This window comes from Capra hircus, chromosome 4 (assembly GCF_001704415.2).
Source record: "Capra hircus breed San Clemente chromosome 4, ASM170441v1, whole genome shotgun sequence".
Classification (NCBI taxonomy): Eukaryota; Metazoa; Chordata; class Mammalia; order Artiodactyla; family Bovidae; genus Capra; species Capra hircus.
In genome coordinates, this window is record NC_030811.1 from 115,059,552 (window position 1) to 115,087,128 (window position 27,577).

The 27,577-nt window shown below is 49.6% G+C and overlaps 1 protein-coding gene across 2 annotated transcripts in view; it reads right to left on the minus strand.

The window, feature by feature from the left end:
• Positions 11,714-27,577, minus strand: part of DDC (dopa decarboxylase) — a 99,507-nt gene continuing 83,643 nt past the window's right edge. For both annotated transcript variants that reach the window (XM_005678877.3, XM_013963104.2), the window contains exons 13-15: positions 25,346-25,447; positions 15,165-15,372; positions 11,714-12,283 (exon numbers count right to left, since the gene is read on the minus strand). In XM_005678877.3, coding sequence (XP_005678934.2) covers positions 12,270-12,283; positions 15,165-15,372; positions 25,346-25,447 — 324 coding nt within the window. In that variant the 3' untranslated portion in view covers positions 11,714-12,269. The remainder of the gene's footprint in view (positions 12,284-15,164; positions 15,373-25,345; positions 25,448-27,577) is intronic.

Consider the following 27,577-nt stretch of genomic DNA (forward strand, 5'->3'; position numbering starts at 1 on the left):
CGCACTGCTGCCGATTCAGCCCCGCCGTGCGTGCGTGCGTGCGTGCGTGCATCCCGGCGTGCGTGAGTCTGTGAGACACTGAGAACGCGGGCGGGGAAGCGAGGTAGGCTTCCGGGGGCGGGGTCTGAGCTCCCAGTCCCGCCCTGGCCCCGCCCCCGTGCCTCGGTTACCAAGCTCAAGCTCTGACCAGCTCCCCGGATGAGTTGGTTTGGTTGTTTCCCTTAGGAACGAGCCTCCCTCTCACACATTTTTAAACTCAGAATCCGCATCTCAAATCCCCACGTCACTCAGCCAGCGCGTCATTTTGTTCCGTGGGTCCTGGAGGACTTGCTCCTGGAAGACTGGGAAGCATGCCCTTCTTCCCAGGGACTGTCCTGGCGCAGGACAAGGAACGGAATACCCCTCACAGCCACCTCTGGGTATTGAGTTCAGTTTCTAGGCCAAGTGTGTTGCAAGTTGTCTCTGCTGCTTTATGACCCATTTTGAACTCAAATAAGAAAATCACTCAAATTTGTTTTTTCTCTAGCATCATTTCCATAGTATAAAATACATATAAACAGCAAGTAATAATTCATTAGCAAAAAACATGAAGCAAGAAATGAGCATGAAAATGATGTATAACATAACCACATTTAAGAATGTATTCCAGTATCAAATGGCAGAGTTCAACGAAGCAAAAAACACACTTTTGCACCAACTTAATAGTTCATGCCATGAGTCACCTGGCAAGTGTGGAGTCTGATGGAATGAGCTGAGGGGGCCACAAAGGACCATCTTCCCACCTCCTCTTCCTGCCATCATCCTACCTGAGCTCATCATCTCAGTGTCCCAAGGGCACACCTACAACCCCAGGAACCTGCTGACGTATTCTGGTTTAAAGCAAGAAGGGGCCGCGCTGGGGAAGAGGGTGCCCTCCTGAGTACCTCTCTCAGAGAGCAAAGAGGAGACGCTCCTTGGGAAGCCACAGGGCCTCCTCCTCTCCTGCCTGTGGGCACTGCTTCCCCAGAAAGTGAGCGCCTGGCACCAGGGATGGAGAAAACGAATGTGCAGTTCCTGGAGCAACTAACAGCAATTGACATTGAAATGCACTCCTAAAGGAGTGTGAGATGGAACACTTCTTTTAGGACCTTTCTTTAAACATTTTTTAAAGTGGGCATAAAATAAAAGGGAATGATTGGACAATACCTTTTAAAAATAAACAAGGGAGAAGGGTAGCTCACAATTCATCTCTTGGATTAGATAGTAACAAAAGACTTTTTTGTAATTCTTCATAATATACTAAATAATTTACTAGTTATTATAATTACCCAGAAAAAAATGAAAATTAAAAACATTATCTTAAGACCAGCTTAATAGCTTTGTTTACTAGCTGTTTTTCTACTTGTATATTTAGAAATCATATCAATACTACATATTTGGGAAATAGCAATTTTCAGTGATTTTCATCACCAAAGTTTTAGTGATAGCATTTTGGAGAATTTGTATTATATAAATCACCACCTTAGCCTCCTAAGAGTACTGTTCATGTGTGTGAGTGTGTGCTAAGTCACTTCAGTAGTATCTGATCTTTGCGACCCTGTGGATTGTAGCCTGCCAGGCTCCTCTGTCCATGGGATTTCAGGCAAGAATACTGGACTGGATTGCCATGCCCTCCTCCAGGGGATCTTCCAGGACCCAGGATTGAACTTGCGTCTTTTGCGTCTCCTGCATTGGCAGGTGAGTTCTTTACCTGGGAAGCCCATTGTTCACATATTAAAATTTCTCCAAGTGACATTAGCATTGCCACTTTACTTTTGCACATTTGACAGAAAAGCATTTCCCAATTCAGCAGTTTTTTCTTCCTGCATAGTTCACAAAAATCTAAGTCAATTCCATGCCCTGTATTAATTTCAACCTCCCCCTCATCTATAAAACAAGAATAAGCATCTCTAACCCAATATGTTATTGTAAGAGTTATGGTTAATATGAGCTCTAATACTTAAATATTCAAAGCAGACGCTGGCACATTGCAGACATTCAGCAGAAGCTGTGATGCGTATTATATTTATTGGTACTACTAGTGTTATTAGTGATATTTGGGGGATTCAAGCCCTAATCTAAAGCAAGACCTTTTCTGTTACAAATGGGATATTTTAGAATACTGTCCTAATACTTCAGCATAATTTGTAAGAGTGTAGTGCTTGAGCAAGGCAGGTCTTCCACTTTCCTTCTGAGACCATACACTGTTTTTTGTTATTGTTGTTGTTGTTTTTCTGTTTAGTAAAAATTTTAGACCTGCAAGGGAAGAAGTTTTCACTCACAGCAAACAGAGTGCAAGTTCTTGGTGTGAGAGATTCTGGGAGCTGGCCTCTCATTTCCATATTCATGAATATTATAAACATGATCTCCAACAAATGTCAAAGCACACTTCAGTCATCTCATTTGTTTTTAAGCAGAGGGAGAATATGGCCTCAAATAATGTGCATCTTCGTCTGCCAGGAGAGTCACTTTAATTTTAAAAGTGGTGTGTTTGTAGGTCCAGGGAAATGGATGCGGTGGAGGGGATGTAGAAGCAGATGGAACAAGAGTCAGTTCTTTCTGGGTGGGATTCCTGATTGTGGCTGGACTCTGACCAAGTTCCCACCTTTCACCTCCTTAACTCAGCATTAAGGAAGAAGGCAGAGTGAACATTGAGGATGGAGGGGATGAGTCCCTGCCTCCACCAGAGAAGTAAAGGGCGTGTGGACCTGGAGTGAATGAGATGTGCAATTTCAGTAACAGGTTTTCCCTAGCTCACTGGATGAACCATGAGGCTCTGACAGGCTCCCTGGCATCAGCAACATGAACGGAGCTGGTGAGTGGGGAGATGGGCCTCCCCTGAAATGGGTGGACAGAGCAGGAAAGGAATGACGCACTTCTATTGCTTTCCTCCTGAATCCTCTGCCAACATGAGTCCATACCTCTGGTGCTTCCAGTTTAATACCATATGTTGTGAGTTGAATTGTATCCCCCTGCCAAAAAACATACATACAGCCAACATCTGTGAATGTCACCTTATTTGGAAATAAGATCTTTGCAGATGTAACTGAGTTAACCTGAGGTCATACAGGATTGAAATGGACCCTAATCCAGGGAACTGATGCTTCAGTAGAGAAGAAGGAAAGAGACACAGAGAGAAGACGACCACCTGAAGACGAGGCAGAAGTAGGAGGTATGCAGCCACACGCCAGAGAACACCTGGGCTGCCAGAGGCTGGAACAGATAAGGAAGGATCCTCCCTGGAGCTTTGGAGGGAGTGTGGCCTGGCTGGCCTCGCCACTTCTGGATCCTGGCCTCCAGAACTCTGAGAGCAAATTTCTTTTCTTTTCAGCAGCCCTAGGAAGCTAACACATGGTATTCTTTTTTTTTTTTTTTCAGTTTTCTGACACTTATTCCCTGGAATTTGAGAATTTTTATTTATCTATTTATTTTTTAATATAAATTTATTTATTTTACTTGGAGGCTAATTACTTTACAATACTATATTGGTTTTGCCATACATCAACATGAATCCACCACAGGGGTACACGTGTCCCCCATCCTGAACCCCCCTCCCACTCACTTCTCTTCCTATCCCATCCCTCTGAGTCATCCCATTGCACCAGCCCCAAGCATCCTGTATCCTGCATTGAACCTGAACTGGCGATTTGTTTCACATATGATAATATACATTCAATGCCAGTTTCCCAAATCATCCCACCCTCACCCTCTCCCACAGAGTCCAAAAGAGTGTGCTATACATCTGTGTCTCTTTTGCTGTCTCACATACAGGGTTATCATTACCATCTTTCTAAATTCCATATATATGCATTAGTATACTATATTGGTATTTTTCTTTCTGGCTGACTTCACTCTGTATAATAGGCTCCAGTTGCATCCACCTCATTAGAACTGATTCAAATGTATTCTTTTTAATGGTTGAGTAGTACTCCATTGTATATATGTACCACAGCTTTCTTGTCCATTCATCTGCTGATGGATATCTAGGTTGCTTCCATATCCTGACTATTATAAACAGTGCTGCGATGAACATTGGGGTACACGTGTCTCTTTCAATTCTGGTCTCCTCGGTGTGTATGCCCAGAAGTGGGATTGCTGAGTCATATGGCAGTTCTATTTCCAGTTTTTTAAGGAATCTCCACACTATTCTCCATAGTGGCTGTACTAGTTTGCATTACCACCAACAGTGTAAGAGGGTTCCCTTTTCTCCACACCCTCTCCAGCATTTATTGTTTGTAGACTTTTGGATAGCAGCCATTCTGACTGGCATGAAATGGTACCTCATTGTGGCTTTGATTTGCATTTCTCTGATAATGAGTGATGTTGAGCATCTTTTCATGTGTTTGTTACCCATCTGTATGTCTTCTTTGGAGAAATTTCTGTTTAGTTCTTTGGCCCATTTTTTGATTGGGTCATTTCTTTTTCTGGAATTGAGCTTCAGGAGTTGCTTGTATATTTTTGAGATTAATTCTTTGTCAGTTGCTTCATTTGCTATTTTCTCCCATTCTGACGGCTGTCTTTTCACCTTGCTTATAGTTTCCTTTGTTGTGCAGAGGCTTAAAGATCTAAATATAAGACTGGAAACTATAAAACTCCTGGAGGAGAACATAGGCAAAACACTCTCCGACATAAATCACAGCAGGATCCTCTATGACCCACCTCCCAGAATTTTGGAAATAAAAGCAAAAATAAACAAATGGGACCTGATTAAAATTAAAAGCTTCTGCACAACAAAGGAAACATGGTATTTTTATGCCAGAGGGGCTGGTGCTAGGTGGTGGAGGCAGAGTTCAGATTCTGACCCCACTACTCATGATCTACCTCCAAGGACTGTGGGGGGATAAGTGGAGCTGACCTCTGAAGGGCATTGAGGCCAGAGCTGACCCCAGGAAAGAGCGCCCAAGTGATAGGCATTGTTATGGGCAAGCCCTTTGCTGGACATGGGTTGCACAGATTAGAGGCTCTCACAGAAAAATAACCCATGCTGTTGGTGGTGTTTCTACTTTGTAATTTAGGCAGAGTCTCTTATTTCCATAGACTGTTGGAATCTCAGATACAGAGAGAGATTAAAGGTCATGTACTGTAGTTTTCAGTCTCTTGGAAGAGTTTCCTCCACCATTTCTCAACTGTTGATTTTCCTGTCTCCAGCCAGCACCCACCGAGGTGGAGCATTTACTGACCTGTGAGATATCACATTCTATTTGCTGATAAGTTGACGTTTCACATTGAAAATAACCCTCCCTCTGTGTCACTCGCTCTTTGAGGCGCAAAGACTCTTCATGTCAGAGTGAGGGTAACATTTGAAGACAGTTACCAAGTAAGGCCTCTCTGTGTCTTTCCCAATAAAATATTCTTCCATTTTAACACTCCTCATGTGACTTGGCTCCTCTCTAATGCCTGGAAATGTCGCTGAAACTTGTCCTCTGTTCACCTGTGCTGAACAGAAATGCAGAGACAGAGTTTTGGGTGAAGCAGAAAAGAATAGGTTTGTTGTTTTGCCAGGCAAAGGGGGCCATGGGAGGCTAATGCCCTCAAAATCATGTGTCCTGCCCTGGACGGGGTAGTGAGGAGTCATATAGTGTTCAAGGACCGGGCATGAGCAACTTGTGGACATTCTTCCGGTGGGCTGCTGGTGAGGTAATTAGGAGTCAGCGTCGTCAACCTTCTGGCTCCCTCTGGTCTGGGTTCCATGTGCTTGTGAGCAGCACACAGTTAATTTCTCTCACCTGGTGAGGGTCTCAGCCTCTGCAAAACAGCTCAAAGGACATGGCTCAGAGTATTAGCTATAGTCCCTGAGGAGGAACTAAAGTCCTTGACTTTGTTTATTGGCTAACCTATTATCATTTTGTCTTGCTTGACTGTTTTCCTTTCTGTATTTTCTCACTTCTCTGAATAAATTTATTCTTGGACTAAAGTTCTCTGTAGACAAAAGGCAAGTGGAAGACATGTGTGGGGATCTGTTCTGGGAAGGCCTCATAGGGTCCTGCTTGGTTACAGAGACATCACCGTCTCTTACCAATGGCAGGGTCTGGACGTGACTTCAACAGTCTGGACATTTTTGGAGCCTTCTGTACATGGGGTGTACATGTACAGTCTCCCATGCATGTCGTGGGGTCCTGTCTATATGAACTCACTGCTCTTTTCTTCCTCCTTTCTTCTTTCCCCAACCATCCATTTTGCATCTCTACCTGTGGAATCACACTCAACTTCCTCCAAAATGATAGTTCCAAATGTATCCAATTCATACAAGCAGCTTACTCTCACAGTACTTTCCTATTTTTTCTACTATTTATGACAAGTGTAGGTGATGGCAGGTGACCCAGGAACACTGAAGAAATAAGTATTGATATCAAATGCAGTTTAAAAGAAAGCAAAAAAATGTTCTTATATAGTTGGAGATTTCCATGATTGAGAAAAGCAATGAAACAGTCCTTAGATCAAAAAGCCATTAGGCAAGCTCCATTCCTTTCCTCAAATACAGGCCTTCTGAATAAAAGACCAGAAATATTTGTTGCTGACCTGGACTCTCAGGTTAAGGGGCATAGGTATGAAGTCCACAGATGGTTGGAACCTGCTTCCTCTGGGGTCTTCCTCCTTATCCCTTGGGATAATCAGCCCACCTCTCCTTTGTTTTCAACTTATTAGTTTTTAATTTAATTTTTATTTTCTATTGAAGCAAGTCACTCCAGTATTCATGCTTAGAAAATTCCATGGACAGAAGAGCCTGACGGGCTACTGTCCAAAGGGTCACAAAGAGTCAGACACAACAGCATGAGCACACAGATAGTTGATTTACAATGTTGGGTTAGTTTAAGATATACAACAAAGTGATTCTGATATACAGATTCTTTTCCAGATTCTCTCCCCATATAAATTATTACAGTTCCCTGTGCTATAAAATGGGCCTTCCAGATATCACAGTGGGAAAGAATCCTCCTGCAATGCGGGAGACCTGGGTTTGATCCCTGGGTTGGGAAGATCCCCTGGAGAAACGAACGGCTTCCCACTCTAGTATTCTTGCTTGGAGAATTCCATGGACAGAGCAGCCTGGTGGGCTACAGTCCATGGGGTCGCAAAGAGTTGGACACAAATGAGCTACTGAGCGCACACGCACATGCTGTCTAATAGGCCCTTATGTTTATCTGTTTTATATAAATTGCCAACATCCGCTGGATCATCGAAGAAGCAAGAGTTCCAGAGAAAAATCTATTTCTGCTTTATTGACTATGCCAAAGCCTTTGACTGTGTGGATCACAATAAACTGTGGAAAATTCTTCAAGAGATGGGAATACCAGACCACCTGACCTGCCTCTTGAGAAACCTATATGCAGGTCAGGAAGCAACAGTTAGAACTGGACATGGAACAACAGACTGGTTCCAAATAGGAAAAGGAGCACGTCAAGGCTGTATATTGTCACCCTGCTTATTTAACTTATATGCAGAGTACATCATGAGAGACGCTGGACTGGAAGAAACACAAGCTGGAATCAAGATTGCCAGGAGAAATATCAATAACCTCAGATATGCAGATGATACCACCCTTATGGCAGAAAGTGAAGAGGAACTAAAAAGCCTCTTGATGAAAGTAAAAGAGGAGAGTGAAAAAGTTGGCTTAAAGCTCAACATTCAGAAAATGATGATCATGGCATCTGGTCCCATCACTTCATGGGAAATAGATGGGGAAACAGTGGAAACAGTGTCAGACTTTATTTTTGGGGGGCTCCAAAATCACTGCAGATGATGAGTGCAGCCATGAAATTAAAAGACGCTTACTCCTTGGAAGAAAAGTTATGACCAACCTAGACAGCATATGAAAAAGCAGAGACATTACTTTGCCGACTAAGGTCCATCTAGTCAAGGCTATGGTTTTTCCTGTGGTCATGTATGGATGTGAGAGTTGGACTGTGAAGAAGGCTGAGCACCGAAGAATTGATGCTTTTGAACTGTGGTGTTGGAGAAGACTCTTGAGAGTCCCTTGGACTGCAAGGAGATCCAACCAGTCCATTCTGAAGGAGATCAGCCCTGCGATTTCTTCGGAGGGAATGATGCTGAAGCTGAAATTCCAGTACTTTGGCCATCTCATGAGAAGAGTTGACTCACTGGAAAAGACTCTGAAGAGTTGACTCACTGGAAAAGACTTTGATGCTTGGGAGGGATTGGGCGCAGGAGGAGAAGGGGACGACAGAGGATGAGATGGCTGGATGGCATCACTGACTCGATGGACGTGAGTCTGAGTGAACTCCGGGAGTTGGTGATGGACAGGGAGGCCTGGCGTGCTGCAAATCATGGGGTCACAAAGAGTTGGACACTTGAGTGACTGAACTGAACTAAACTGAGTGTATATATTTTAATCCCAAGCTCCCAGTTTATCCCTCTCCCTTCCTTTCCCATTTGTTAACCATAAGTCTGTTTTCTGTGTCTGCAGCTGTTTCTGTTTTGTATAAGTTGGCCTGTATCATCTTTCTGAAGTCCACATGGAAATGCTGTCATATGACACTTGTCTTTCTCTTTCTGACTTTCTTCACTTAGTGTGATCACTTTTAGGTCCATTTATGTTGTTGCAGATGTCATTCTGTCATTCTTTTATAGAGCTGAGTAATATTCTTGCTTCTTTTTTTTTAAATCTTGGCTTTTCTACAAATTCCTCCTGTGTCAGGCATGGAGTCAGCAGGAATGAGATTCTCTATTGTCAGGAAATTTGGCTGCTTTCTGCATTTTAGGAAGGACGTATATGATTCCAAAAGGTCTCTTGGGTCGGATATAATAAGAGTTATATATTAGGTCTGTGTCCCTGGCTCCTGACACAGAGCTCCTAAATCCTCTGGATTCTGTGGGTAACAGGAATCTCTTTTGTTCTAGGGAGGCTACTCTTGGCAGGTCCACAGACAGGGTAAAGACAGAGTTGGTCACCATAGTGAGAAGGTGAGAACATTCAGCACCATCCCATCCCCACCTCCAGTGGGAGAGGGGGACCAGAGACTTGGGTTAATCACAGTGGCCAGTGATTTAATCAACCAGTGATGTACTGGAATCTCCATGAAAACTCCTAATCAATAGGGTTTGGAGCACTTTCACACTGGTGATGGCATCACTGACTCCATGGACATCAGTTTCAGCAAGTGCTGGGAGTTGGAGATGGACAGGGAAGCCTGGCATGCTGCAGTTCATGGAGTCGCAAGGAGTTGGACATGACTGAGCAGCTGAACTGACTGACTAAGCACATCAGGCTGCTTGGAGAGCCATGCCCTCGAGGGAGTGGGGGTGGGGGATGGAAGCCCCCCACTCCCTCCCGCTGCCCCATCCTATGTCTCTCTTCTATCTGGTTGTTCCTGAGTTGTATCCTTCATGTTAAACTTGAGGATGCAAATAAAGTAACTTCCTGAGTTCTGTAAACTGTTCTAGCCAACAGTGGATCTTGACATGGGAGCGATGGGAACCCCTAATATACAGCAGATCAGGTAGGAGGCCAGGAGGCCCGGGCTGGTAGTGAGGTGAGGGTATTTGAGGGACTGAGCTCTTCACAGGTGGGGTTGGATGCTGACTCCAGGCAGTGCTGTCAGACGGGTGGGAAACTGCTGTTGGAAACCAGTCCATGTTTTTGGTGCCAGGAGGGAAAACCCTTTCATTTGTGGTCAGAAGTGTCAAAAGAAAAAACAGGTTTCTTGGCATCAAGATGTTAGGTGTGTCTAGATGGATCTGGGATTTTCCCTGTGCTCACTGGAGCTGCCTGTTATCGGGAGATGCTAGCTGGTCCCAGGGCCAGCGGGGGTCTGTGCACTGCATCCGGACACTGGGTTGGTTATGAAGATGCTGCACAGATAGGTTAAGCTGCACAGTGCAGACCTTCAGAAACTTCCCCACATTGGGCTGTTTGGGGATTGTCTGGTTAGGGTCAGGGTCCAAGACTCTACCCTGGGAGGGGAAGATGGGCTTTTCCCAGAAGGGAGTGAAAGCTCCTCACTGCCAGTTATCCTGAGAAATGGCTTTTCTGGGCAAGAGACCGCACACTTGGAATTGAATGACTAAGAAAGTGTGAATTCCAGACTGCCATGTTCCAGACCTCATGCAGAAAAGTCACTAGACCTCTTTCTCATCTGGAAAATGGGAATACTAGTTGATAACTTTAAAATAAGCATTAAATAAATTAATATTAAAATATTTACAACATAGAGAACATGCCATGAGGATGTGTGTTAGATAAACTGGGAGGAAGTATGCCCTTCTGTTCCGAGGCTGGGTAATTTGGGGTTTGATCACGGTGCTATGGAAATGCCTAGAGAGGTCCAGGGTAGGGGGAACTGCCACGAGTTAGCTAGAAATGAGCCAGAAGTGGGCAAGCTGCAGTCTCTCCTGGGTCTACATTCCAGCTGAGGTGTGAGATTCCCCGACACAAAGATCCAGCCCGGTCAGTGGGGAGCTCTTCATTCATCCACCAGCTTCCTGCTCCCTGTCTGCCCATGCCGCCTGACAGCATCTATGCCATCACCTGCTGCCCTGTCTCCTGCCTCAAACACAAATCTGGGTCGTCTTTCCAAAGCGCATTTGTGGATCAGCTGGGTGGAGCTGCTCCCAAAGGTTGCAGGCTGCGGCTGCGTTGGTGACTCAGGCCCCACGTAGGGGGCCCTACAACAATCTTAACTCCAGAGCACACTCGGGGCAGAGAGCCTCACTGTACGAGGCAGGCCCCTCGGCCTCCACACTGTGATCTGAGCTCAGATCACCACCCTCTGTGGCTCGTGACGTGGCGGCACCAGTGGGTCCCCTTGGCCCATCCCACGTCCCCACGCTGTGTGGGAGGCCAGGTCTGTCCACTGATGGGCAGAGAACAAATGAGCTGACCAAATGAGACGGGGGCCACATGGCATCTGATGTGCTAACAGATTTCAAAAACACAGGTAATTCGCTACATGCATGTAGATCACAGGGATCTTTAAAATTCAGATAGCCCTGATAATAATTCAAGGTCCCATTCTGAGAGTGTTTTTGACAATTCTATAGTCTCCAAAGAATAAAACTTGTCTTGGGATTAAAATATATGTGTTTCGAAGAATAAAGAGTTTCAAAGAAAGATCAGTGATTTGGACAAAACCTGCATCTTCCTGATATTTCTGTGTAAAGAGAACCTTCATGTGTTTACTAGTCGTGATGCCCCAGGGCAGGAGCCTAACCAGATGAGGACAGCAAGGCCCTGGAAGCCTTTCTCACCACGCCCGCAGAACATGGTCTCTGGCTGCGCCTTGATTCTAAATTTACTGATGTTTCTTTAGAAGCTGAAGTCATTTCCAACGCATATGTTGCTATGACATCTAGAACAGTGGCTGATGCACTAAGCCGCTTTAGCCATGTCTGACTCTTTCAGACTCTACGGACTGTAGCCCGCCAGACTCCTCTGTCCAGGTGATTCTCCAGGCGAGAATGCTGGAGTGGGTTGCCATGCCCTTCTCCGGGGATCTTTCTGACCCAGGGATTGAACCTGCATCTCTTGCCTCTCCCTCATTGGCGGGCAGGTTCTCTACCACCAGCACCACCAGGGAAGCCCACCAGACATGTACTAGGCACTCCCTGAATGCTTCCTGACTAAATGTCATTTTAAAAATCCAGGAACATCATATCTTTAGCTGTTTTGAAAGGATAAGTCCACATGATAACAATCGATTTTCTACGGTATAGAACAAGATGCTCATCAGACACAGTACACATAACACTTCACATTGTTTATTAAGCATTAAGCCACATGACAGAACAATTTAAATACCACAGGTACAAATCCCATAATCATAGATCACCCTGGACGATATTTCAATAAGGCTTTACCCCACTGACAACTTCAAAGGCATAGAAACATATGATTTTTTAATCAACAGAAGTCAGAGCCAAATAATGAATAAAAGCTATATTCACTGAGGTTAACTCGTAGCACATAATATTTCTTCATTGATGAGTGGCTGAAAAGGTGCAATCATGGGATTCTTTCTGGATAACTCTGGGAAAAGATTGAAGGCAGGAGGAAAAGGGGATGACAGAGGATGAGATGGTTGGATGACATCACTGGCTTGATGGACATGCGTGTGAATAAACTCTGGGAGTTGGTGATGGATGATAAAGCCTGGCGTGCTGCAGTCCATGGGGTCACAAGGAGTCAGATACGATGGAGCCACTGAACTGAACTGGAGAAGCTTGTGCCACATACAGGCTGGGTTCCAAGGAGCTGGGCTGATACAGTTTCCTCTCATCCCAGTCTTCAGATAATTTCAATTTTTGATCTCTACAGGGGAAAAAAAGAACAGGAACATATGGCTATGTTTTAAAATTGTGAAAGAATTTTGTATACTCTTCCCTGGAACACAGAGAAGGAATATACTTTCTCCATCTGTGAAATAGAAAAGAGTTTGAACTGGAAGAAATTAGCTCTTATTGCCAATCTGGCTTCTCCACGATTGCTGTTTTTTTGTTGCAAAGTTATGTCTGTCTCTTTTGCGACCCCATGGACCATAGCCCACCAGGTTCCTCTGTCCATTGGATTTCCTGGGCAAGAATACTGGAGTGGGTTGCCATTTCCTTCTCCAAGGGATCTTCATGACCCAGGGATCGAACTCGTGTCTCCTGCACTAACAAGTGGATTTTTACCACTGAGTCAACTGGGAAGCCCCGTCTCTATGATACATTTTATTAATGTCAACTAGAGTCTTGGCCCCATTTCCTACCTTATGTAAAATAGGGTAGTTCCTTCTTTCCTTCAGAACTGTGACCATTACATTTGATATAAACTTACATAAGCACAAGGGGCTTCAGCCTTGACTCAGTGGTAAAGAATCTGCCTGCCAGCGCAGGAGACAGGGGATTGATCCTTGGGTTGGGAAGACCCCCTGGAGGAGGGCATGGCAACCCACTCCAGTATTCTTGCCTGGAGCATCCCATGGACAGAGGCACATGATGCACTGAAGCCCATGGGGATCAAAAAAGTCAGACACGGCTGAGCACGTTAACATAAGCACAAGCAAAACCAAGGTATTAAGATTTTCATCACTCTAATTAATCTGACTAAAACATATATGCATTGGGATTTACCACTGTATCCTCCATTTAAAAAATTTTTCCTTTCTGTGACCTTTGGAATTGATGGCAAGTATAGTGAAGGACAGGGAAGCTGCAGTCCAGGGGGTCACAGAGCCGGACGTGATTTAGTGGCTAAACAACAAATAACAACTCCACATGGGCTTCCCAGGCGGCGCTAGTGGTAAAGATTCCGCCTGCCTGTGCAAGAGACCGGAGACCTGGGTTCAGTCCCCGGAGGGAAGATCCCCTGGAGGAGGGCGTGGCAACCCACTCCAGTATTCTTGCCTGGAGAGTCCCCGTGGACAGAGGAGCCTGGCGGGCTACAGTCCATGGGGTCGCAAAGAGTTGGACATGCCTGAAGCACACACGCATATTAACTCCAGAGTAACTGTTACTGCTATCAGAGACCTGCCTCCGTTTCAGATGAGTTTTCTGAGCTAAAGTCTCCTGTGTTGTTCCAGGCATAGGGGAATAAGATACACAAACATAGAGTCGCAGAAATGTTCCTCTAGAGACTTTGCCTGTGTGGTTTTGTTTTGAATTTATCTTATTCCCCCTACATATACACCCCCACCACACACAGAGATGCTTATTGTGGAGCAGTGGAATAATCTGGAGCTATAGGCCTCTTCCCAACACCTTCCCGAGATGCTCAAGCTCTAACTGGGGTGTTGCTCCCTGAAGGGTGATCCCTCAGCCTATGAGCAGCAGCCCTTTAGGAAAGGGGTTTGCCGAGCCAGGAAAAGGACCTGATATTTCAGGACACACCCTGACAGAGGGGTCTCTGACCTCTTGAGCCAGAAGCCTGGGATGGAGCTCTCACATAAATAAAATGCAATATGTAACTTCTGATTTTTTGAGCACTACACAGTAGTCCCCAACCTTTTCAGCACTGGGAACTGGTTTTGCCAAGGAAAATTTTTCCACCAACCATTTGCGGGGGATGGTTTAAGGATGATTCAAATGTGTTTCATTTATTGTGGACCTTATTTGTATAATTATTATATTAGCTCCACCTCAGATCATCAGGCATTAGATCCTAGAGGTTGAGGACCACTGCACTATAGTATTAATATCTCAGGTACTCATAGTTAAAATTAAGAGCCCAGAAGATCAAGTTGTATGCGCTTAGCAAACTAATTCCATCACACATTTAGGTTTTGCATCCCCGGTGGATGATGACAGGTGGGCATAAAGCAGAAAAAGAAAGAAAGAAAAGTTGGAATGAGGATGCAATGGCTGGAGCACAAACAACCATTTTGGGCCATAAGACAGATGTTCTATGTTGATGCTAAAAATAGCAGGGAAGCAAGAAGGAAGGATCCTGGGATCCTGATGATTCTTGAAACCCCACTCTTGCCCTTTGATTGCCTTTCTTTAAACTCTTTTTCAGTTCAGTTCAGTTGCTCAGTTGTGTCCGACTGTTTGCAACCCCATGAAGTGCTCTTTTCAGAGAGATATAAATCTCTTACTTGTTTAATATAAAAAAAGAAAGAAAAGCAGAAGCTCTTACCACCTACCTCCCCCAAGTGGGGCAAAAGGAAAAAGAGAGAAATCAAGGTGGTATAAAAACTCCAATGGAATGACATTCAGAAAATAACCTAATGCCAACGCTCTAAAGATCCTTGCAGTTCAACAGACATCGTTCCAACTCGTTGTCAATGCTGTGTTTGTGCAGATGTTTTCTTACAAGTCACCTGCCCACTGTCTTTAGGGTTTCTATAACTGATGCACAATAGTTTAACCTTTCCTTTCTCTAAATCAACGTGAACTTGGCCCTTCCTGACAGCAAACCAGCAGTCATGTCAGACTCCTTTTTGAGTGTTTTCACCCATTTTCATTTATCTACCATTTGCCAGTTTATAAGTTGCTATGACTGTAAGTTGGGGGGAACACTAAAGAAAGCTGAGGGGATATTACAGAGATGTATGACTGATAGTCTCAAATAAAAGAGTACAAAGGAGAAATCTATCGGAGTTTCTAAAGACTCCCTATGTGGTATGTTCCCTCCACTTCTCCAGACCAGACAGGGCTGGTTCTCTCTCCCTCTCTTTGGGGTGGAGGGAATTCGGCCCTACAGGGTGACTTACCTGCCTTTTCCTCCCCCTGTGCTCTTAACACCGCGGCTGCCATCTCCTGGATGTGCTCCCAGGCCAGCTGCACGTGGGCCAGCTCCACTGTGCGTGAGCAGATGGCAAAGCGCAGCACGAACCGGTCTCTCAGGGAACAAGGGACCAAGTGGATTTTTTTGGCACTGTTTATGCTTTCCAGAAGAGCTTCATTCAGTTTGTTGGAACCCTGCAGATTGAGAAAGGTGGTACTCAAATCTTTGGATGCTCAAACATGCCACACAAAGACTGGTAGGTGTTGGGTGATACAGTCCCAGGTCAGCAGGAAAACCACCTCACCACAGGCCTTCCGTTTGCAGTCATAAAAAGCTCAGCTAAGTAACCGTGACGTGGGCCCAAGAGAGGGCTGCCTTCTCTGCACAATTCCTGCTGCTCCGGTGCTGCCAAAAGGCGAGCCTTCTGTGACCCAGGTTTACAGAGAGAAAACGAAGCTTCCTAGACATGTCACCTGTAAGTTTATAAGTTTATCAATAACCTCAGATATGCAGATGGCACCACTCTTATGGCAGAAAGTTGATGAAAGTGAAAGAGGAGAATGAAAAAGTTGGCTTAAGGCTCAACAATCAGAAAACTAAGATCATGGCATCCGGTCCCATCACTTCATGGCAAATAGATGGGGAAACAGTGGAAACAGTGGCTGACTTTATTTTTCTGGGCTCCAAAATCACTGCAGATGGTGACTGCAGCCATGAAATTAAAAGACGCTTACTCCTTGGAAGGAAAGTTACAACCAACCTAGACAGCATATTAAAAAGTAGAGACATTACTTTGCCAACAAAGGTCCATCTAGTCAAGGCTATGGTTTTTCCAGTGGTCATGTATGGATGTGAGAGTTGGACTGTGAAGAAAGATGAGTGCCAAATAATTGATGCTTTTGAACTGTGGTGTTGGAGAAGACTCATGAGAGTCCCTTGGACTTCAAGGAGATCCAACCAGTCCATCCTAAAGGAGATCAATCCTGGGTGTTCACTGGAAGGACTGATGCTGAAGCTGAAACTCCAATACTTTGGCCACCTGCAAAGAGCTGACTCATTTGAGAAGACCCTGATGCTGAGAAAGATTGAGGGCAGGAGGAGAAAGGGACGACAGAGGATGAGATGGTTGGATGGCATCACCGACTCAATGCACATGGGTTTGGGTGGACTCCGGGAGTTGGTGATGGACAGGGAGGCCTGGAGTGCTGCGGTTCATGGGATCGCAAGGAGTCGGACACGACTAAGCGACTGAACTGGACTGAACTGATGAGCTGAAACAGCAGAACTGTATAATGGCACCAGGGAATGGAAACATACAGAAGAAATCTCACAGTAAAGTAAGTCTCCTGCACACGAAGCTTGGAGCTGTGAAATTTCCAAGATGAGAGTGTGCATTCTCATGTCCACCCAGGTGTCACGCGCCCGCGTGCTCTGCAGGCTGTGCTCTCGGGTCCTTTGCTGCACAGTCGTGGTTACAGTGCAGTAGGTGAGTGAAGCGAAGGTCGCTCACTCGTGTCCGACTCTTTGCGACCCCATGGACTACACAGCCCATGGAATTCTCCAGGCCAGAATACTGGAGTGGGTAGCCTTTCCCTTCTCCAGGGGATCAGAGTCCAGTAGGGAGGTATCTGTTTCATGCCTAGGAAGTCTGGAAGCAAGCATAAACGCAGTGGTGCTACACCTGGTCCTACGGTGCTGTTCAAGGTACTGTACTATGAGATTAAAAAGGTTTTCTCTATTTTTTGTTTATTTTTAATGTAATATTTGTGTGAAAAGTTACAAACCTATTACAGTACAGTACTCTATAGCCGACTGTGTTAGTTGGGTGCCTAGGCCAATTTCACTAAACCTACATACAGACTAAACTCAGTGAATGCATCCTCAGAATGGAACTCCTTCCTATGTAGGCAATTGCCGTGTAGAAAATGAAGCGTGATAGTCAGCTTCTGGCTAGAGTCTTGGAAAACTGTCCTCGAACTATGGACCAAAGGACCATCAGTGGCCCCCCTCTGGAGGGGAGCAGCCCACCAGCCTTGGACAGGGGGCCGGGGGCCCGCACCCCACACTGAGAGGACCGCATGGGGGAAATGCGTTACAGACTGGGGGCCGTGCCCCTCCCGTCTGGTCGGTCCAGTTCCCCTTCTCATCCCCGCCCACCTCTCAGCCTTCTGTCCCCAGGCAGTGACTCCAGCCCCACACGCCTCCTGGTTCTCCTGGTTGACGTAGAGGGCCTGCACGTGGGGCCAGCGTCCTGGGTCACGTGACCGTGGTAGACTGTACTCTTCTTGCTCCATCTTGAGAGCAGGGAGGACAGTGGGAAGAGAAAAGTCCTGGTCGACCGGAGGCGGGACCCGGGCCTCACGTCTCTGCAGAGTCTGCAGGTCACTGACTGGCGTGAGGCTATGCGCAGTGGCCCGTGGACAGCGTGTGGGCCCAAGGCCACCTAGGAACTGCTGCTGCGCACCAGATCCAGCCAGGGCCGGTTCCACTCCAGGATGAGGGTGAGAAGGAGGAAATGATGGTTTGAAAGGATGGAACTTCACCAGGAAGACGTAATGGAAGAGCAAATGCCTGAAAGTGCCAAACGCAGGAAATAAAAGCAAGCAACTCAGGAAAACTTTGCTCACTATTTTCAAATGGATCGGACAAGGTTTGTTTTCTACTAAACAGAGGCAAAGACAGAAAACAGTCTGAGGTGTAAGAACAGTAGCAGCAGCAGAGACTTGACATCCAGAGCCGACGGCAACACGGCAAAGAAAAGCATAGCAAGATAGCAGATGCGAGGCAGAAAATGAGCAACGCCTGCACAGCACGCTTCCTCAAGGAGAAACCGATTCACGCAATAGAAATAACAAGTTTCACAGAAGAAACGTTTCGCTTTCTGAGAAGCCCCTAGGCTTCCAGGGTGGGAAGGGACATGCAGGCAGGTTTGCCCAAGTAAATGGGGAGGAGAAAATAAAAGTCTTGACTTTGACAACACAATGCTCGTTGAAAGAAGCCAGTCACAGAAGCCAGCACAGTGATGATCCCGTTAACACAAATGTCTGGAGCAGACAGATCCACAGAGAGAGAAAGTAGATCCGTGGCCCTAGGGATGGGGCTGGGGCTTCTCTGGGGGAGAATGAAGATGTTCTCAAGCTAGACTGTGGGGATGGCCGTGCAACCACTGGGAAGGCTAGACATCACTGAAATGGATACTTTATATGGACAGAGAGTATAGTATGTGGATGATATCTCAACAAAACTGCTAAAAACTAAGAAAATTAAAATCCTTCAGGAACACTGGCGGTAAAAACAAAAACAACTGCATGATGGCAAACACATCAGGCATATCGGCTGCCAAAACCAGCGCAGACGGAATCGCCCCTCTGGTCACCCTGTGGGGCCCGGCTCCTAGCACCAGAGGAGACATCTGCCCTTCTGAGCTCAGGTGTGTGTGATGCTCTCCCTCCTGTGCTCAGGGTGTGGTCCTCTGTGTGAGATGCTCTCCCTTCTGGGCTCAGGTGTGTCAGATGCTCTCCCTCCTGTGCTCAGGTGTCTGTGATGCTCTGCCTCCTGTGCTCAGGTGTGTGTGAGATGCTCTCCCTCCTGGGCTCAGGTGTGTGAGATGCTCTCCCTCCTGTGCTCAGGTGTCTGTGATGCTCTCCCTCCTGTGCTCAGGTGTGTGTGAGATGCTCTCCCTCCTGTGCTCAGGTGTGTGTGATGCTCTCCCTCCTGTGCTCAGGTGTGTGTCAGATGCTCTCCCTCCTGTGCTAAGGTGTGTGTGATGCTCTCCCTCCTGTGCTCAGGTGTGTGAGATGCCTGCCTCCTTGTGCTCAGGTGTGTGTGATGCTCTGCCTCCTGTGCTCAGGTGTGTGTGAGATGCTCTCCCTCCTGGGCTCAGGTGTGTGAGATGCTCTCCCTCCTGTGCTCAGGTGTGTGTGATGCTCTCCCTCCTGTGCTCAGGTGTGTGTGATGCTCTCCCTCCTGTGCTCAGGTGTGTGTGAGATGCTCTCCCTCCTGTGCTCAGGTGTGTGTGATGAGGTGCTCTCCTCCTCCTGTGATGCTCAGGTGTGGTGTGAGATGCTCTCCCTCCTGTGCTCAGGTGTGTGAGATGCTCTGTGCTCAGGTGTGTGTGAGATGCTCTCCTCCTGTGCTCAGGTGTGTGTGAGATGCTCTCCCTCCTGTGCTCAGTGTGTGTGTGATGCTCAGGTGTGTGTGATGCTCTCCCTCCTGGCTCAGGTGTGTGAGATGCTCTCCCTCCTGTGCTCAGGTGTCTGTGATGGTGCTCAGGTGTGTGAGATGCTCTCCCCTCCTGTGCTCAGGTGTCTGTGTGCTCTGCCTCCTGTGCTCAGGTGTGTGTGAGATGCTCTCCCTCCTCTCAGGTGTGTCTGCTCTCCCTCCTGTGCTCAGAGGTGTGTGTGAGATGCTCTCTCCTGTGCTCAGGTGTGTGAGATGCTCTCCTCCTGTGCTCAGGTGTGTGTGAGATGCTCTCCCTCCTGTGCTCAGGTGTGTCTCTGTGCCCTGCTGCTCTGCCCTCCTGTGCTCAGGTGGTGTGTGATGCTCTCCCTCCTGTGCTCAGGTGTGTGTGAGATGCCCTCTGTGCTCAGGAGTCTGTGATGCTCTCCTGTGCTCAGGTGTGTGTGATGCTCAGCTCTCATGTGCTCAGGTATGTGAGATGCTCTCCCTCCTGTGCTCAGGTGTCTGTGATGCTCTCCCTCCTGTGCTCAGGTGTGTGTGAGATGCTCTCCAGCTCAGGTGTGTGTGATGCTCTCCCTCCTGTGCTCAGGTGTGTGTCAGATGCTCTCCTCCTGTGCTCAGCTCTCCTCCTGTGCTCAGGTGTGTGTGATGCTCTCCCTCCTGTGCTCAGGTGTGTGAGATGCTCTCCCTCCTGTGCTCAGGTGTGTGTGAGATGCTCTCCCTCCTGTGCTCAGGTGTCTGTGATGCTCTGCCTCCTGTGCTCAGGTGTGTGTGAGATGCTCTCCTCCTGTGCTCTCCCTCCTGTGCTCAGGTGTGTGTGAGATGCTCTCCCTCCTGTGCTCAGGTGTCTGTGATGCTCTGCCTCCTGTGCTCAGGTGTGTGTGAGATGCTCTCCCTCCTGCTCCTCTCAGGTCTGTGATGCAGGTGTGTGTCTGCTGTGCTCAGGTGTGTGAGATGCTCTCCCTCCTGTGCTCAGGTGTGTGTGTGATGCTCTGCCCTCCTGTGCTCAGGTGTGTGTGAGATGCTCTCCCTCCTGTGCTCAGGTGTGTGTGAGATGCTCTGCCCTCCTGTGCTCAGGTGTGTGAGATGCTCTCCCTCCTGTGCTCAGGGTCTGTGATGCTCGCTCTCCTGTGCTCAGGTGTCCGTGAGATGCTCCGCCCTCGTGTGCTCAGGTGTGTGAGATGCTCTCCCTCCTGTGCTCAGGTGTGTGTGAGATGCTCTCCCTCCTGTGCTCAGGTGTGTGTGAGATGCTCTCCCTCCTGTGCTCAGGTGTGTGAGATGCTCTCCCTCCTGTGCTCAGGTGTGTGTGATGCTCTCCCTCCTGTGCTCAGGTGTGTGTGATGCTCTCCCTCCTGTGCTCAGGTGTGTGTGAGATGCTCTCCTCCTGTGCTCAGGTGTGTGTGAGATGCTCAGGTGTGTGTGAGATGCTCTCAGGTGTCTGTGATGCTCTCCCTCCTGTGCTCAGGTGTCTGTGATGCTCTGCCTCCTGTGCTCAGGTGTGTGTGAGATGCTCTCCCTCCTGTGCTCAGGTATGTGAGATGCTCTCCCTCCTGTGCTCAGGTGTGTGAGATGCTCTCGTCCTGTGCTCAGGTGTGTGTGAGATGCTCTCCCTCTGTGCTCAGGTGTCTGTGATGCTCTGCCTCCTGTGCTCAGGTGTGTGAGATGCTCTCCCTCCTGTGCTCAGGTGTGTGTGAGATGCTCTCCCTCCTGTGCTCAGGTGTGTGAGATGCTCTCCCTCCTGTGCTCAGGTGTGTGTGAGATGCTCTCTCCTCAGGTGTGTGTGATGCTCTCCCTCCTGTGCTCAGGTGTGTGATGCTCTGTGCTCAGCTGTGCTCTGCCTCCTGTGCTCAGGTGTGTGTGAGATGCTCTCCTCCTGGGCTCAGGTGTGAGATGCTCTCCCTCCTCAGGTGTCTGTGATGCTCTCCCTCCTGTGCTCAGGTGTGTGTGAGATGCTCCGCCCTCGTGTGCTCAGGTGTGTGTGATGCTCCCTCCTGTGCTCAGGTGTCTGTGATGCTCCTCCTGTGCTCAGGTGTCTGTGAGATGCTCCGCCCTCCTGTGCTCAGGTGTGTGAGATGCTCTCCCTCCTGTGCTCAGGTGTGTGTGATGCTCTCTCCTGTGCTCAGGTGTCTGTGAGATGCCTCAGGTGTCTGTGATGCTCTCCCTCCTGTGCTCAGGTGTGTGAGATGCTCTCGTGTGCTCAGGTGTGTGGATGCTCCCTCCTGTGCTCCTGCTCCTGTGCTCAGGTGTGTGTGAGAGCTCTCTCCTGTGCTCAGGTGTGTGTGAGATGCTCTCCCCTCCTGTGCTTCAGGTGTCTGTGATGCTCTCCCTCCTGTGCTCAGGTGTGTGTGAGATGCTCTCCCTCCTGTGCTCAGGTGTGTGAGATGCTCTCCCTCCTGTGCTCAGGTGTGGTGTGAGATGCTCTGCAGTGCTCAGGTGTGTGTGAGATGCTCTCCCTCTGTGCTCAGGTGTGTGTGATGCTCTCCCTCCCTGTGCTCAGGTGTGTGTGATGCTCTCCCTCTGTGCTCAGGTGTGTGTGAGATGCTCTCCCTCCTGTGGCTCAGTGTCTGTGATGCTCTCCCTCCTGTGCTCAGGTGTGTGAGATGCTCTCCCTCCTGTGCTCAGGTGTCTGTGATGCTCTGCCTCCTGTGCTCAGGTGTGTGTGAGATGCTCTCCCTCCTGAGGTGTGATGCTCTCTTCCTGTGCTCAGGTGTCTGTGATCTCTGCCTCCTGTGCTCAGTGTGTGTGTGCTCTCCCTCCTGTGCTCAGGTGTGTGAGATGCTCTCCCTCCTGTGCTCAGGTGTGTGTGAGATGCTCTCCCTCCTGTGCTCAGGTGTGTGTGAGATGCTCTCCCTCCTGGGCTCAGGTGTCTGTGATGCTCTGCCTCCTCAGGTGTGTGTGAGATGCTCTCCTCCTGTGCTCAGGCTGTGTGAGATGAGGAGTCTGTGATGCTCTGCCTCCTGTGCTCAGGTGTGTGTGAGATGCTCTCCCTCCTGGGCTCAGGTGTGTGTGAGATGCTCTCCCTCCTGTGCTCAGGTATGTGAGATGCTCTCCCTCCTGTGCTCAGGTGTCTGTGATGCTCTCCCTCCTGTGCTCAGGTGTGTGTGAGATGCTCTCCATCCTGTGCTCAGGTGTGTGTGATGCTCTCCCTCCTGTGCTCAGGTGTGTGAGATGCTCTCCCTCCTGTGCTCAGGTGTGTGTGAGATGCTCTCCCTCCTGTGCTCAGGTGTGTGTGAGATGCTCTCCCTCCTGTGCTCAGGTGTGTGAGATGCTCTCCCTCCTGTGCTCAGGTGTGTGTGAGATGCTCTCCCTCCTGTGCTCAGGTGTCTGTGATGCTCTGCCTCCTGTGCTCAGGTGTGTGTGAGATGCTCTCCTCCTGTGCCTCTCCTCCTGTGCTCAGGTGTGTGTGAGATGCTCTCCCTCCCTCAGGTGTCTCAGGTGTGTGTGAGATGCTCTCCCTCCTGGGCTCAGGTGTCTGTGATGCTCTCCCTCCTGTGCTCAGGAGTCTGTGATGCTCTGCCTCCTGTGCTCAGGTGTGTGTCAGATGCTCTCCCTCCTGTGCTCAGGTGTGTGAGATGCTCTCCCTCCTGTGCTCAGGTGTGTGTGTGATGCTCTCCCTCCTGTGCTCAGGTGTGTGTGAGATGCTCTCCCTCCTGTGCTCAGGTGTGTGTGAGATGCTCTCCCTCCTGTGCTCAGGTATGTGAGATGCTCTCCCTCCTGTGCTCAGGTGTGTGAGATGCTCTCCCTCCTGTGCTCAGGTGTGTGATGAGGGTCTGTGATGCTCGCTCTCCTGTGCTCAGGTGTCCGTGAGATGCTCCGCCCTCGTGTGCTCAGGTGTGTGAGATGCTCTCCCTCCTGTGCTCAGGTGTGTGTGAGATGCTCTCCCTCCTGTGCTCAGGTGTGTGAGATGCTCTCCCTCCTGTGCTCAGGTGTGAGATGCTCTCCCTCCTGTGCTCAGGTGTGTGAGATGCTCTCCCTCCTGTGCTCAGGTGTGTGTGATGCTCTCCCTCCTGTGCTCAGGTGTGTGTGAGATGCTCTGCCTCCTGTGCTCAGGTGTGTGTGAGATGCTCTCCCTCCTGTGCTCAGGTGTGTGTGAGATGCTCTCCCTCCTGGGCTCAGGTGTCTGTGATGCTCTCCCTCCTGTGCTCAGGTGTCTGTGATGCTCTGCCTCCTGTGCTCAGGTGTGTGTGAGATGCTCTCCCTCCTGTGCTGGCTCTCCCTCCTGTGCTCAGGTGTGTGTGAGATGCTCTCCCTCCTGTGCTCAGGTGTGTGTGAGATGCTCTCCCTCCTGTGCTCAGGTGTGTGTGATGCTCTCCCTCCTGTGCTCAGGTGTGTGTGAGATGCTCTCCCTCCTGTGCTCAGGTGTGTGTGAGATGCTGGTGCTCAGGTGTGTGTGAGGTGTGTGTGAGATGCTCTCCCTCCTCAGGTGTCTGTGATGCTCTCCTCCTGTGCTCAGGTGTCTGTGATGCTCTCTCCTGTGCTCAGGTGTGTGATGCTCTCCTCCTGTGCTCAGGTGTGTGTGAGATGCTCTCCCTCCTGCTCAGGTGTGAGATGCTCTCCTCTTGTGCTCAGGTGTCTGTGATGCTCTCCTCCTGTGCTCAGGTGTGTGAGATGCTCTCTGTGCTCAGGTGTGTGTGATGCTCCCTCCTGTGCTCAGGTGTCTGTGAGTGGCTCTCGCTCTCCTGTGCTCAGGTGTGTGAGATGCTCTCCCTCCTGTGCTCAGGTGTGTGTGATGCTCCCTCCTGTGCTCAGGTGTCTGTGAGATGCTGTCCCTCTGTGCTCAGGTGTCTGTGATGCTCTCCCTCCTGTGCTCAGGTGTCCGTGAGATGCTCCGCCCTCGTGTGCTCAGGTGTGTGTGATGCTCCCTCCTGTGCTCAGGTGTCTGTGATGCTCTCCCTCCTGTGCTCAGGTGTGTGTGAGATGCTCTCCCTCCTGTGCTCAGGTGTGTGTGAGATGCTCTCCCTCCTGTGCTCAGGTATGTGAGATGCTCTCCCTCCTGTGCTCAGGTGTGTGAGATGCTCTCCCTCCTGTGCTCAGGTATCTATGTTATGGTCTCCCTCTGTGCTCAGGTGTGTGTGATGCTCTCCCTCCTGTGCTCAGGTGTGTGTGATGCTCTCTCCTGTGCTCAGGTGTTACTGTGTGAGCCTCACCTCTCCCTGCCAGCTCTCGTGTCAGAACTCTACTCTCTCGCCTCTCAGTTTTTCCATGAGTGGTTCCCACCAGCCCTCAAATCCTGCAGAATCGGTGTGGTGAGGGCAAGGGGAAGACCATGGCCACTTTTGGATGGGCAGCACCTTGACAATGCGACTGAGTCCATGGTGCCTTCTGCTGCCTCCCTTTGTGGACTTGGACACGGAGACCTGACACAGAGTTGACTCTGCAAATGGAAAGCTCGCCAGAGAGTGGTCAGGGCGTTAGAGCTAAGCTAATAGCTTCTTCCACACGAGGCTAGTTGATAAGGGTCTGTGTGAGCAGTGCCCCTTAGGGCCTGTGGAAAACATGGTTGTGATTGTCACCAAAGGTGGCTGATTCCCTCAGACAGCAGAAAGACATAACCCCAGGGAACAGCGTCCCTCAAAAACCTGTTGCACCAGCAGCTGGGGGGCATACAGGATCAAGTCAGCGGGTCCCAAGTGAGCCAAGACTGGCTCCTCACAGGCTCCCAGGTGCTGGTCCAGGGACCATGCTTGGGCCGGTGAGCCCACGCATGGGTCAGCCCTTCAAGGATCCTCGTGGCACAGCTGGGTCGATGGGGAAATGGCCAGCATCCTCACACCAGGCACACACGGGCAGGGAGTCTGAGTCCCCTGGAGAAGGGCGGGGGTTGCAGAAAGTCAGGCTCGGGAGCTGGGACCAGCAGCCTGGAGAACTGGCGGGGAGCAACGCAAGGTCTCTGGGGAGCTCAGTCGATGTATGGATGGATGTAATGAATGACCGCTTCCTCTCTATCCAGTCAAGAAAACGCAGACAATGAAGTCAACTTAGACATACCTTTAGCCGGAAACAGACCAGTCCCAGAGTGACTTCTGCACAGATTTCAAAGCGGGCATCCTGGCGCACCAATGCCTCAAACGCATGGGCCAGCTGGACGTGCTGGAAAGGGAAGGGACATGTGTCTGAGTCTTTTGTCACGACTTGTTTCAGAACTTCACCACCTAGAGAACAGCATCAGACCACGTGTCTGGAACTCATGACTATGCTTTAGCCATTTTCTTCCAGGATTGATGCCACCCATGTCCTGGCTGTCCCCACAGAGGGTAAGAAACTTGCTACCAGGGGAAAGGGGCCACCATCTTCAGAAAAACACCTCTTGTTATCTTCTGTTCAGAGGACCGTGTTCATCACATCTTTTAGAATTTTAGGCCAAATGTTGCCAGGAGGGATTTAAACTTTTCAGAAGAGAGGTGGCGCTAGTGGTAAAGAACACGCCTGCCAACGCAGGAGACGGAAGAGGCCTGGGTTCGGTCCCTGGGATGGGAAGATCTCCGGAGGAGGGTGTGGCAACCACTCCAGTACCGTGCCTGGAGAATCCCACGGACAGAAGGGCCTGGCAGGCTGCAGTTTATAGGGCTGCAAAGAGTCGGTCACAGCTGAGCACAAGCACATACACACTTTTGAAGAGAGACAGCAGACAACATCAGCTGGGGAGCCGGGCACTTCCCCGTCCTGTCCTGGTGCTGGCCCATGGTGCAGGAGCGTGCTCAGTCACTTCCGTCAAGTCCAACTCTTTGTGACCCCATGGACCGCAACCCGCCAGGGTCCTCTGTCCATAGGATTCTCCAGGCAAGGATACTGGAGTACTGGCGTGGATTGCCATTTCTTCCTCCAAGGGATCTTCCAGACTCATGGATCTAACCCGCATCTCTTGCATCTCCTGCATTGGCAGGTAGATTCTTTATCATTAGCGCCACCTGGGAAGCCCAATAACACCACAACTGTGCCCATTCTGCAGACCAGGAGACTGAGGCTGGTTCTAACGCAGTTGCCTAGCACCAGAGCTCCCTCTCTGCAGCTGTTTGTTATTCCACAGCATCTGCTGCCACAGTGAGACCCTCATCAGCCCCAGGCTGCCACCTCTCCCCGAACCAGCCTGTACTAAACATGGAGGTGTTTACAGAGACCAAGAGCTGGTTCACACAGTACGTGATCTGAGAACCAGCTCACCCAGGTCTCAGCACCCATGGAGCTCATCCTGAACCCCGGAATCCAGTGTGGGGCTCACTGACAGGTGCCCAGGGAGCATCTGAGCAGAGATCGCATTGCTCAAAGTGTTGGGACAGAAACGTCATTTATTTTTTATTTTTGGAATATAGCTGCTTCACAACGTTGTGTGAGTGTCTGCTGTAAAGCACAGTGAATCAGCCATATGTGTACATATCTCCTCTCCCTCCGGAGCCCCCCTGCCTTGCAGCCCACCCCTCCAGGCCATCGCAGAGCACTGAGCTGAGCTCCCTGCGCTGTGCAGCAGCTTCCCACTAGCTGTCTATTCCACAGGTGGTACTGTGTGTCTCTCAGTCCTAATCTCCCAATTCGTGCCCTCCTCCCCTCTCCCCACTGTGTCCTCTGTCTGTATCTCTCTTCCTGCCCTGCAAATAGGTTCCTCTGCGCCGTTTTTCTAGATTCCACATGTTTGAGAAACACCACCGTTTCCATGAGGGGTCCCCAGGCGGTGATGAATCTGCCGCCACTAGAGGGCTCCAGAGACTGCTGGCAGGGGATCCCCTCACGCTGGGTCCTGGGGAGCTGGACACCTGCCGGGATGTATCTGGCTCCGAGGAGGGCAGGGTCGGTCCCCCTCAGGGAATCACGAAGCGCTTGCTTCCCGGAGCTTCCAGCAGGGATCACCCTCGTGAGATGAACTACTTGTGCTTCGCCTTCTTTCCCCAGAGCAACTGAATCCTCATTCAGCTTCTGCGCACAGGCTCCCCACGGGAGAACTCACGGGCCCGCTTCCATGTCCTTTCCCGTTCTCTTCGCACAGAGACGCCCCAGACCCTTTACAGCCCCCCAGCAGCCTCCTGAGCTGCATGGGTGCCGGTGTGCGTGGCGCTGCGGGGCCCGAGCCGCCGCCCGCTCCGCGCTCGGCCACAGGGAGGGACCTGCAGCCGTTCGCCCTGCCCGCAGCTGCCCGCCGCCGCCCCCAAAGCGAGCCTCTGCAGGGCTGCCCCGCTCCCCTGCCGCCTGAGGGCCCCCGTCAGGGTGGGGCCGCAGCTGAGGACGCCA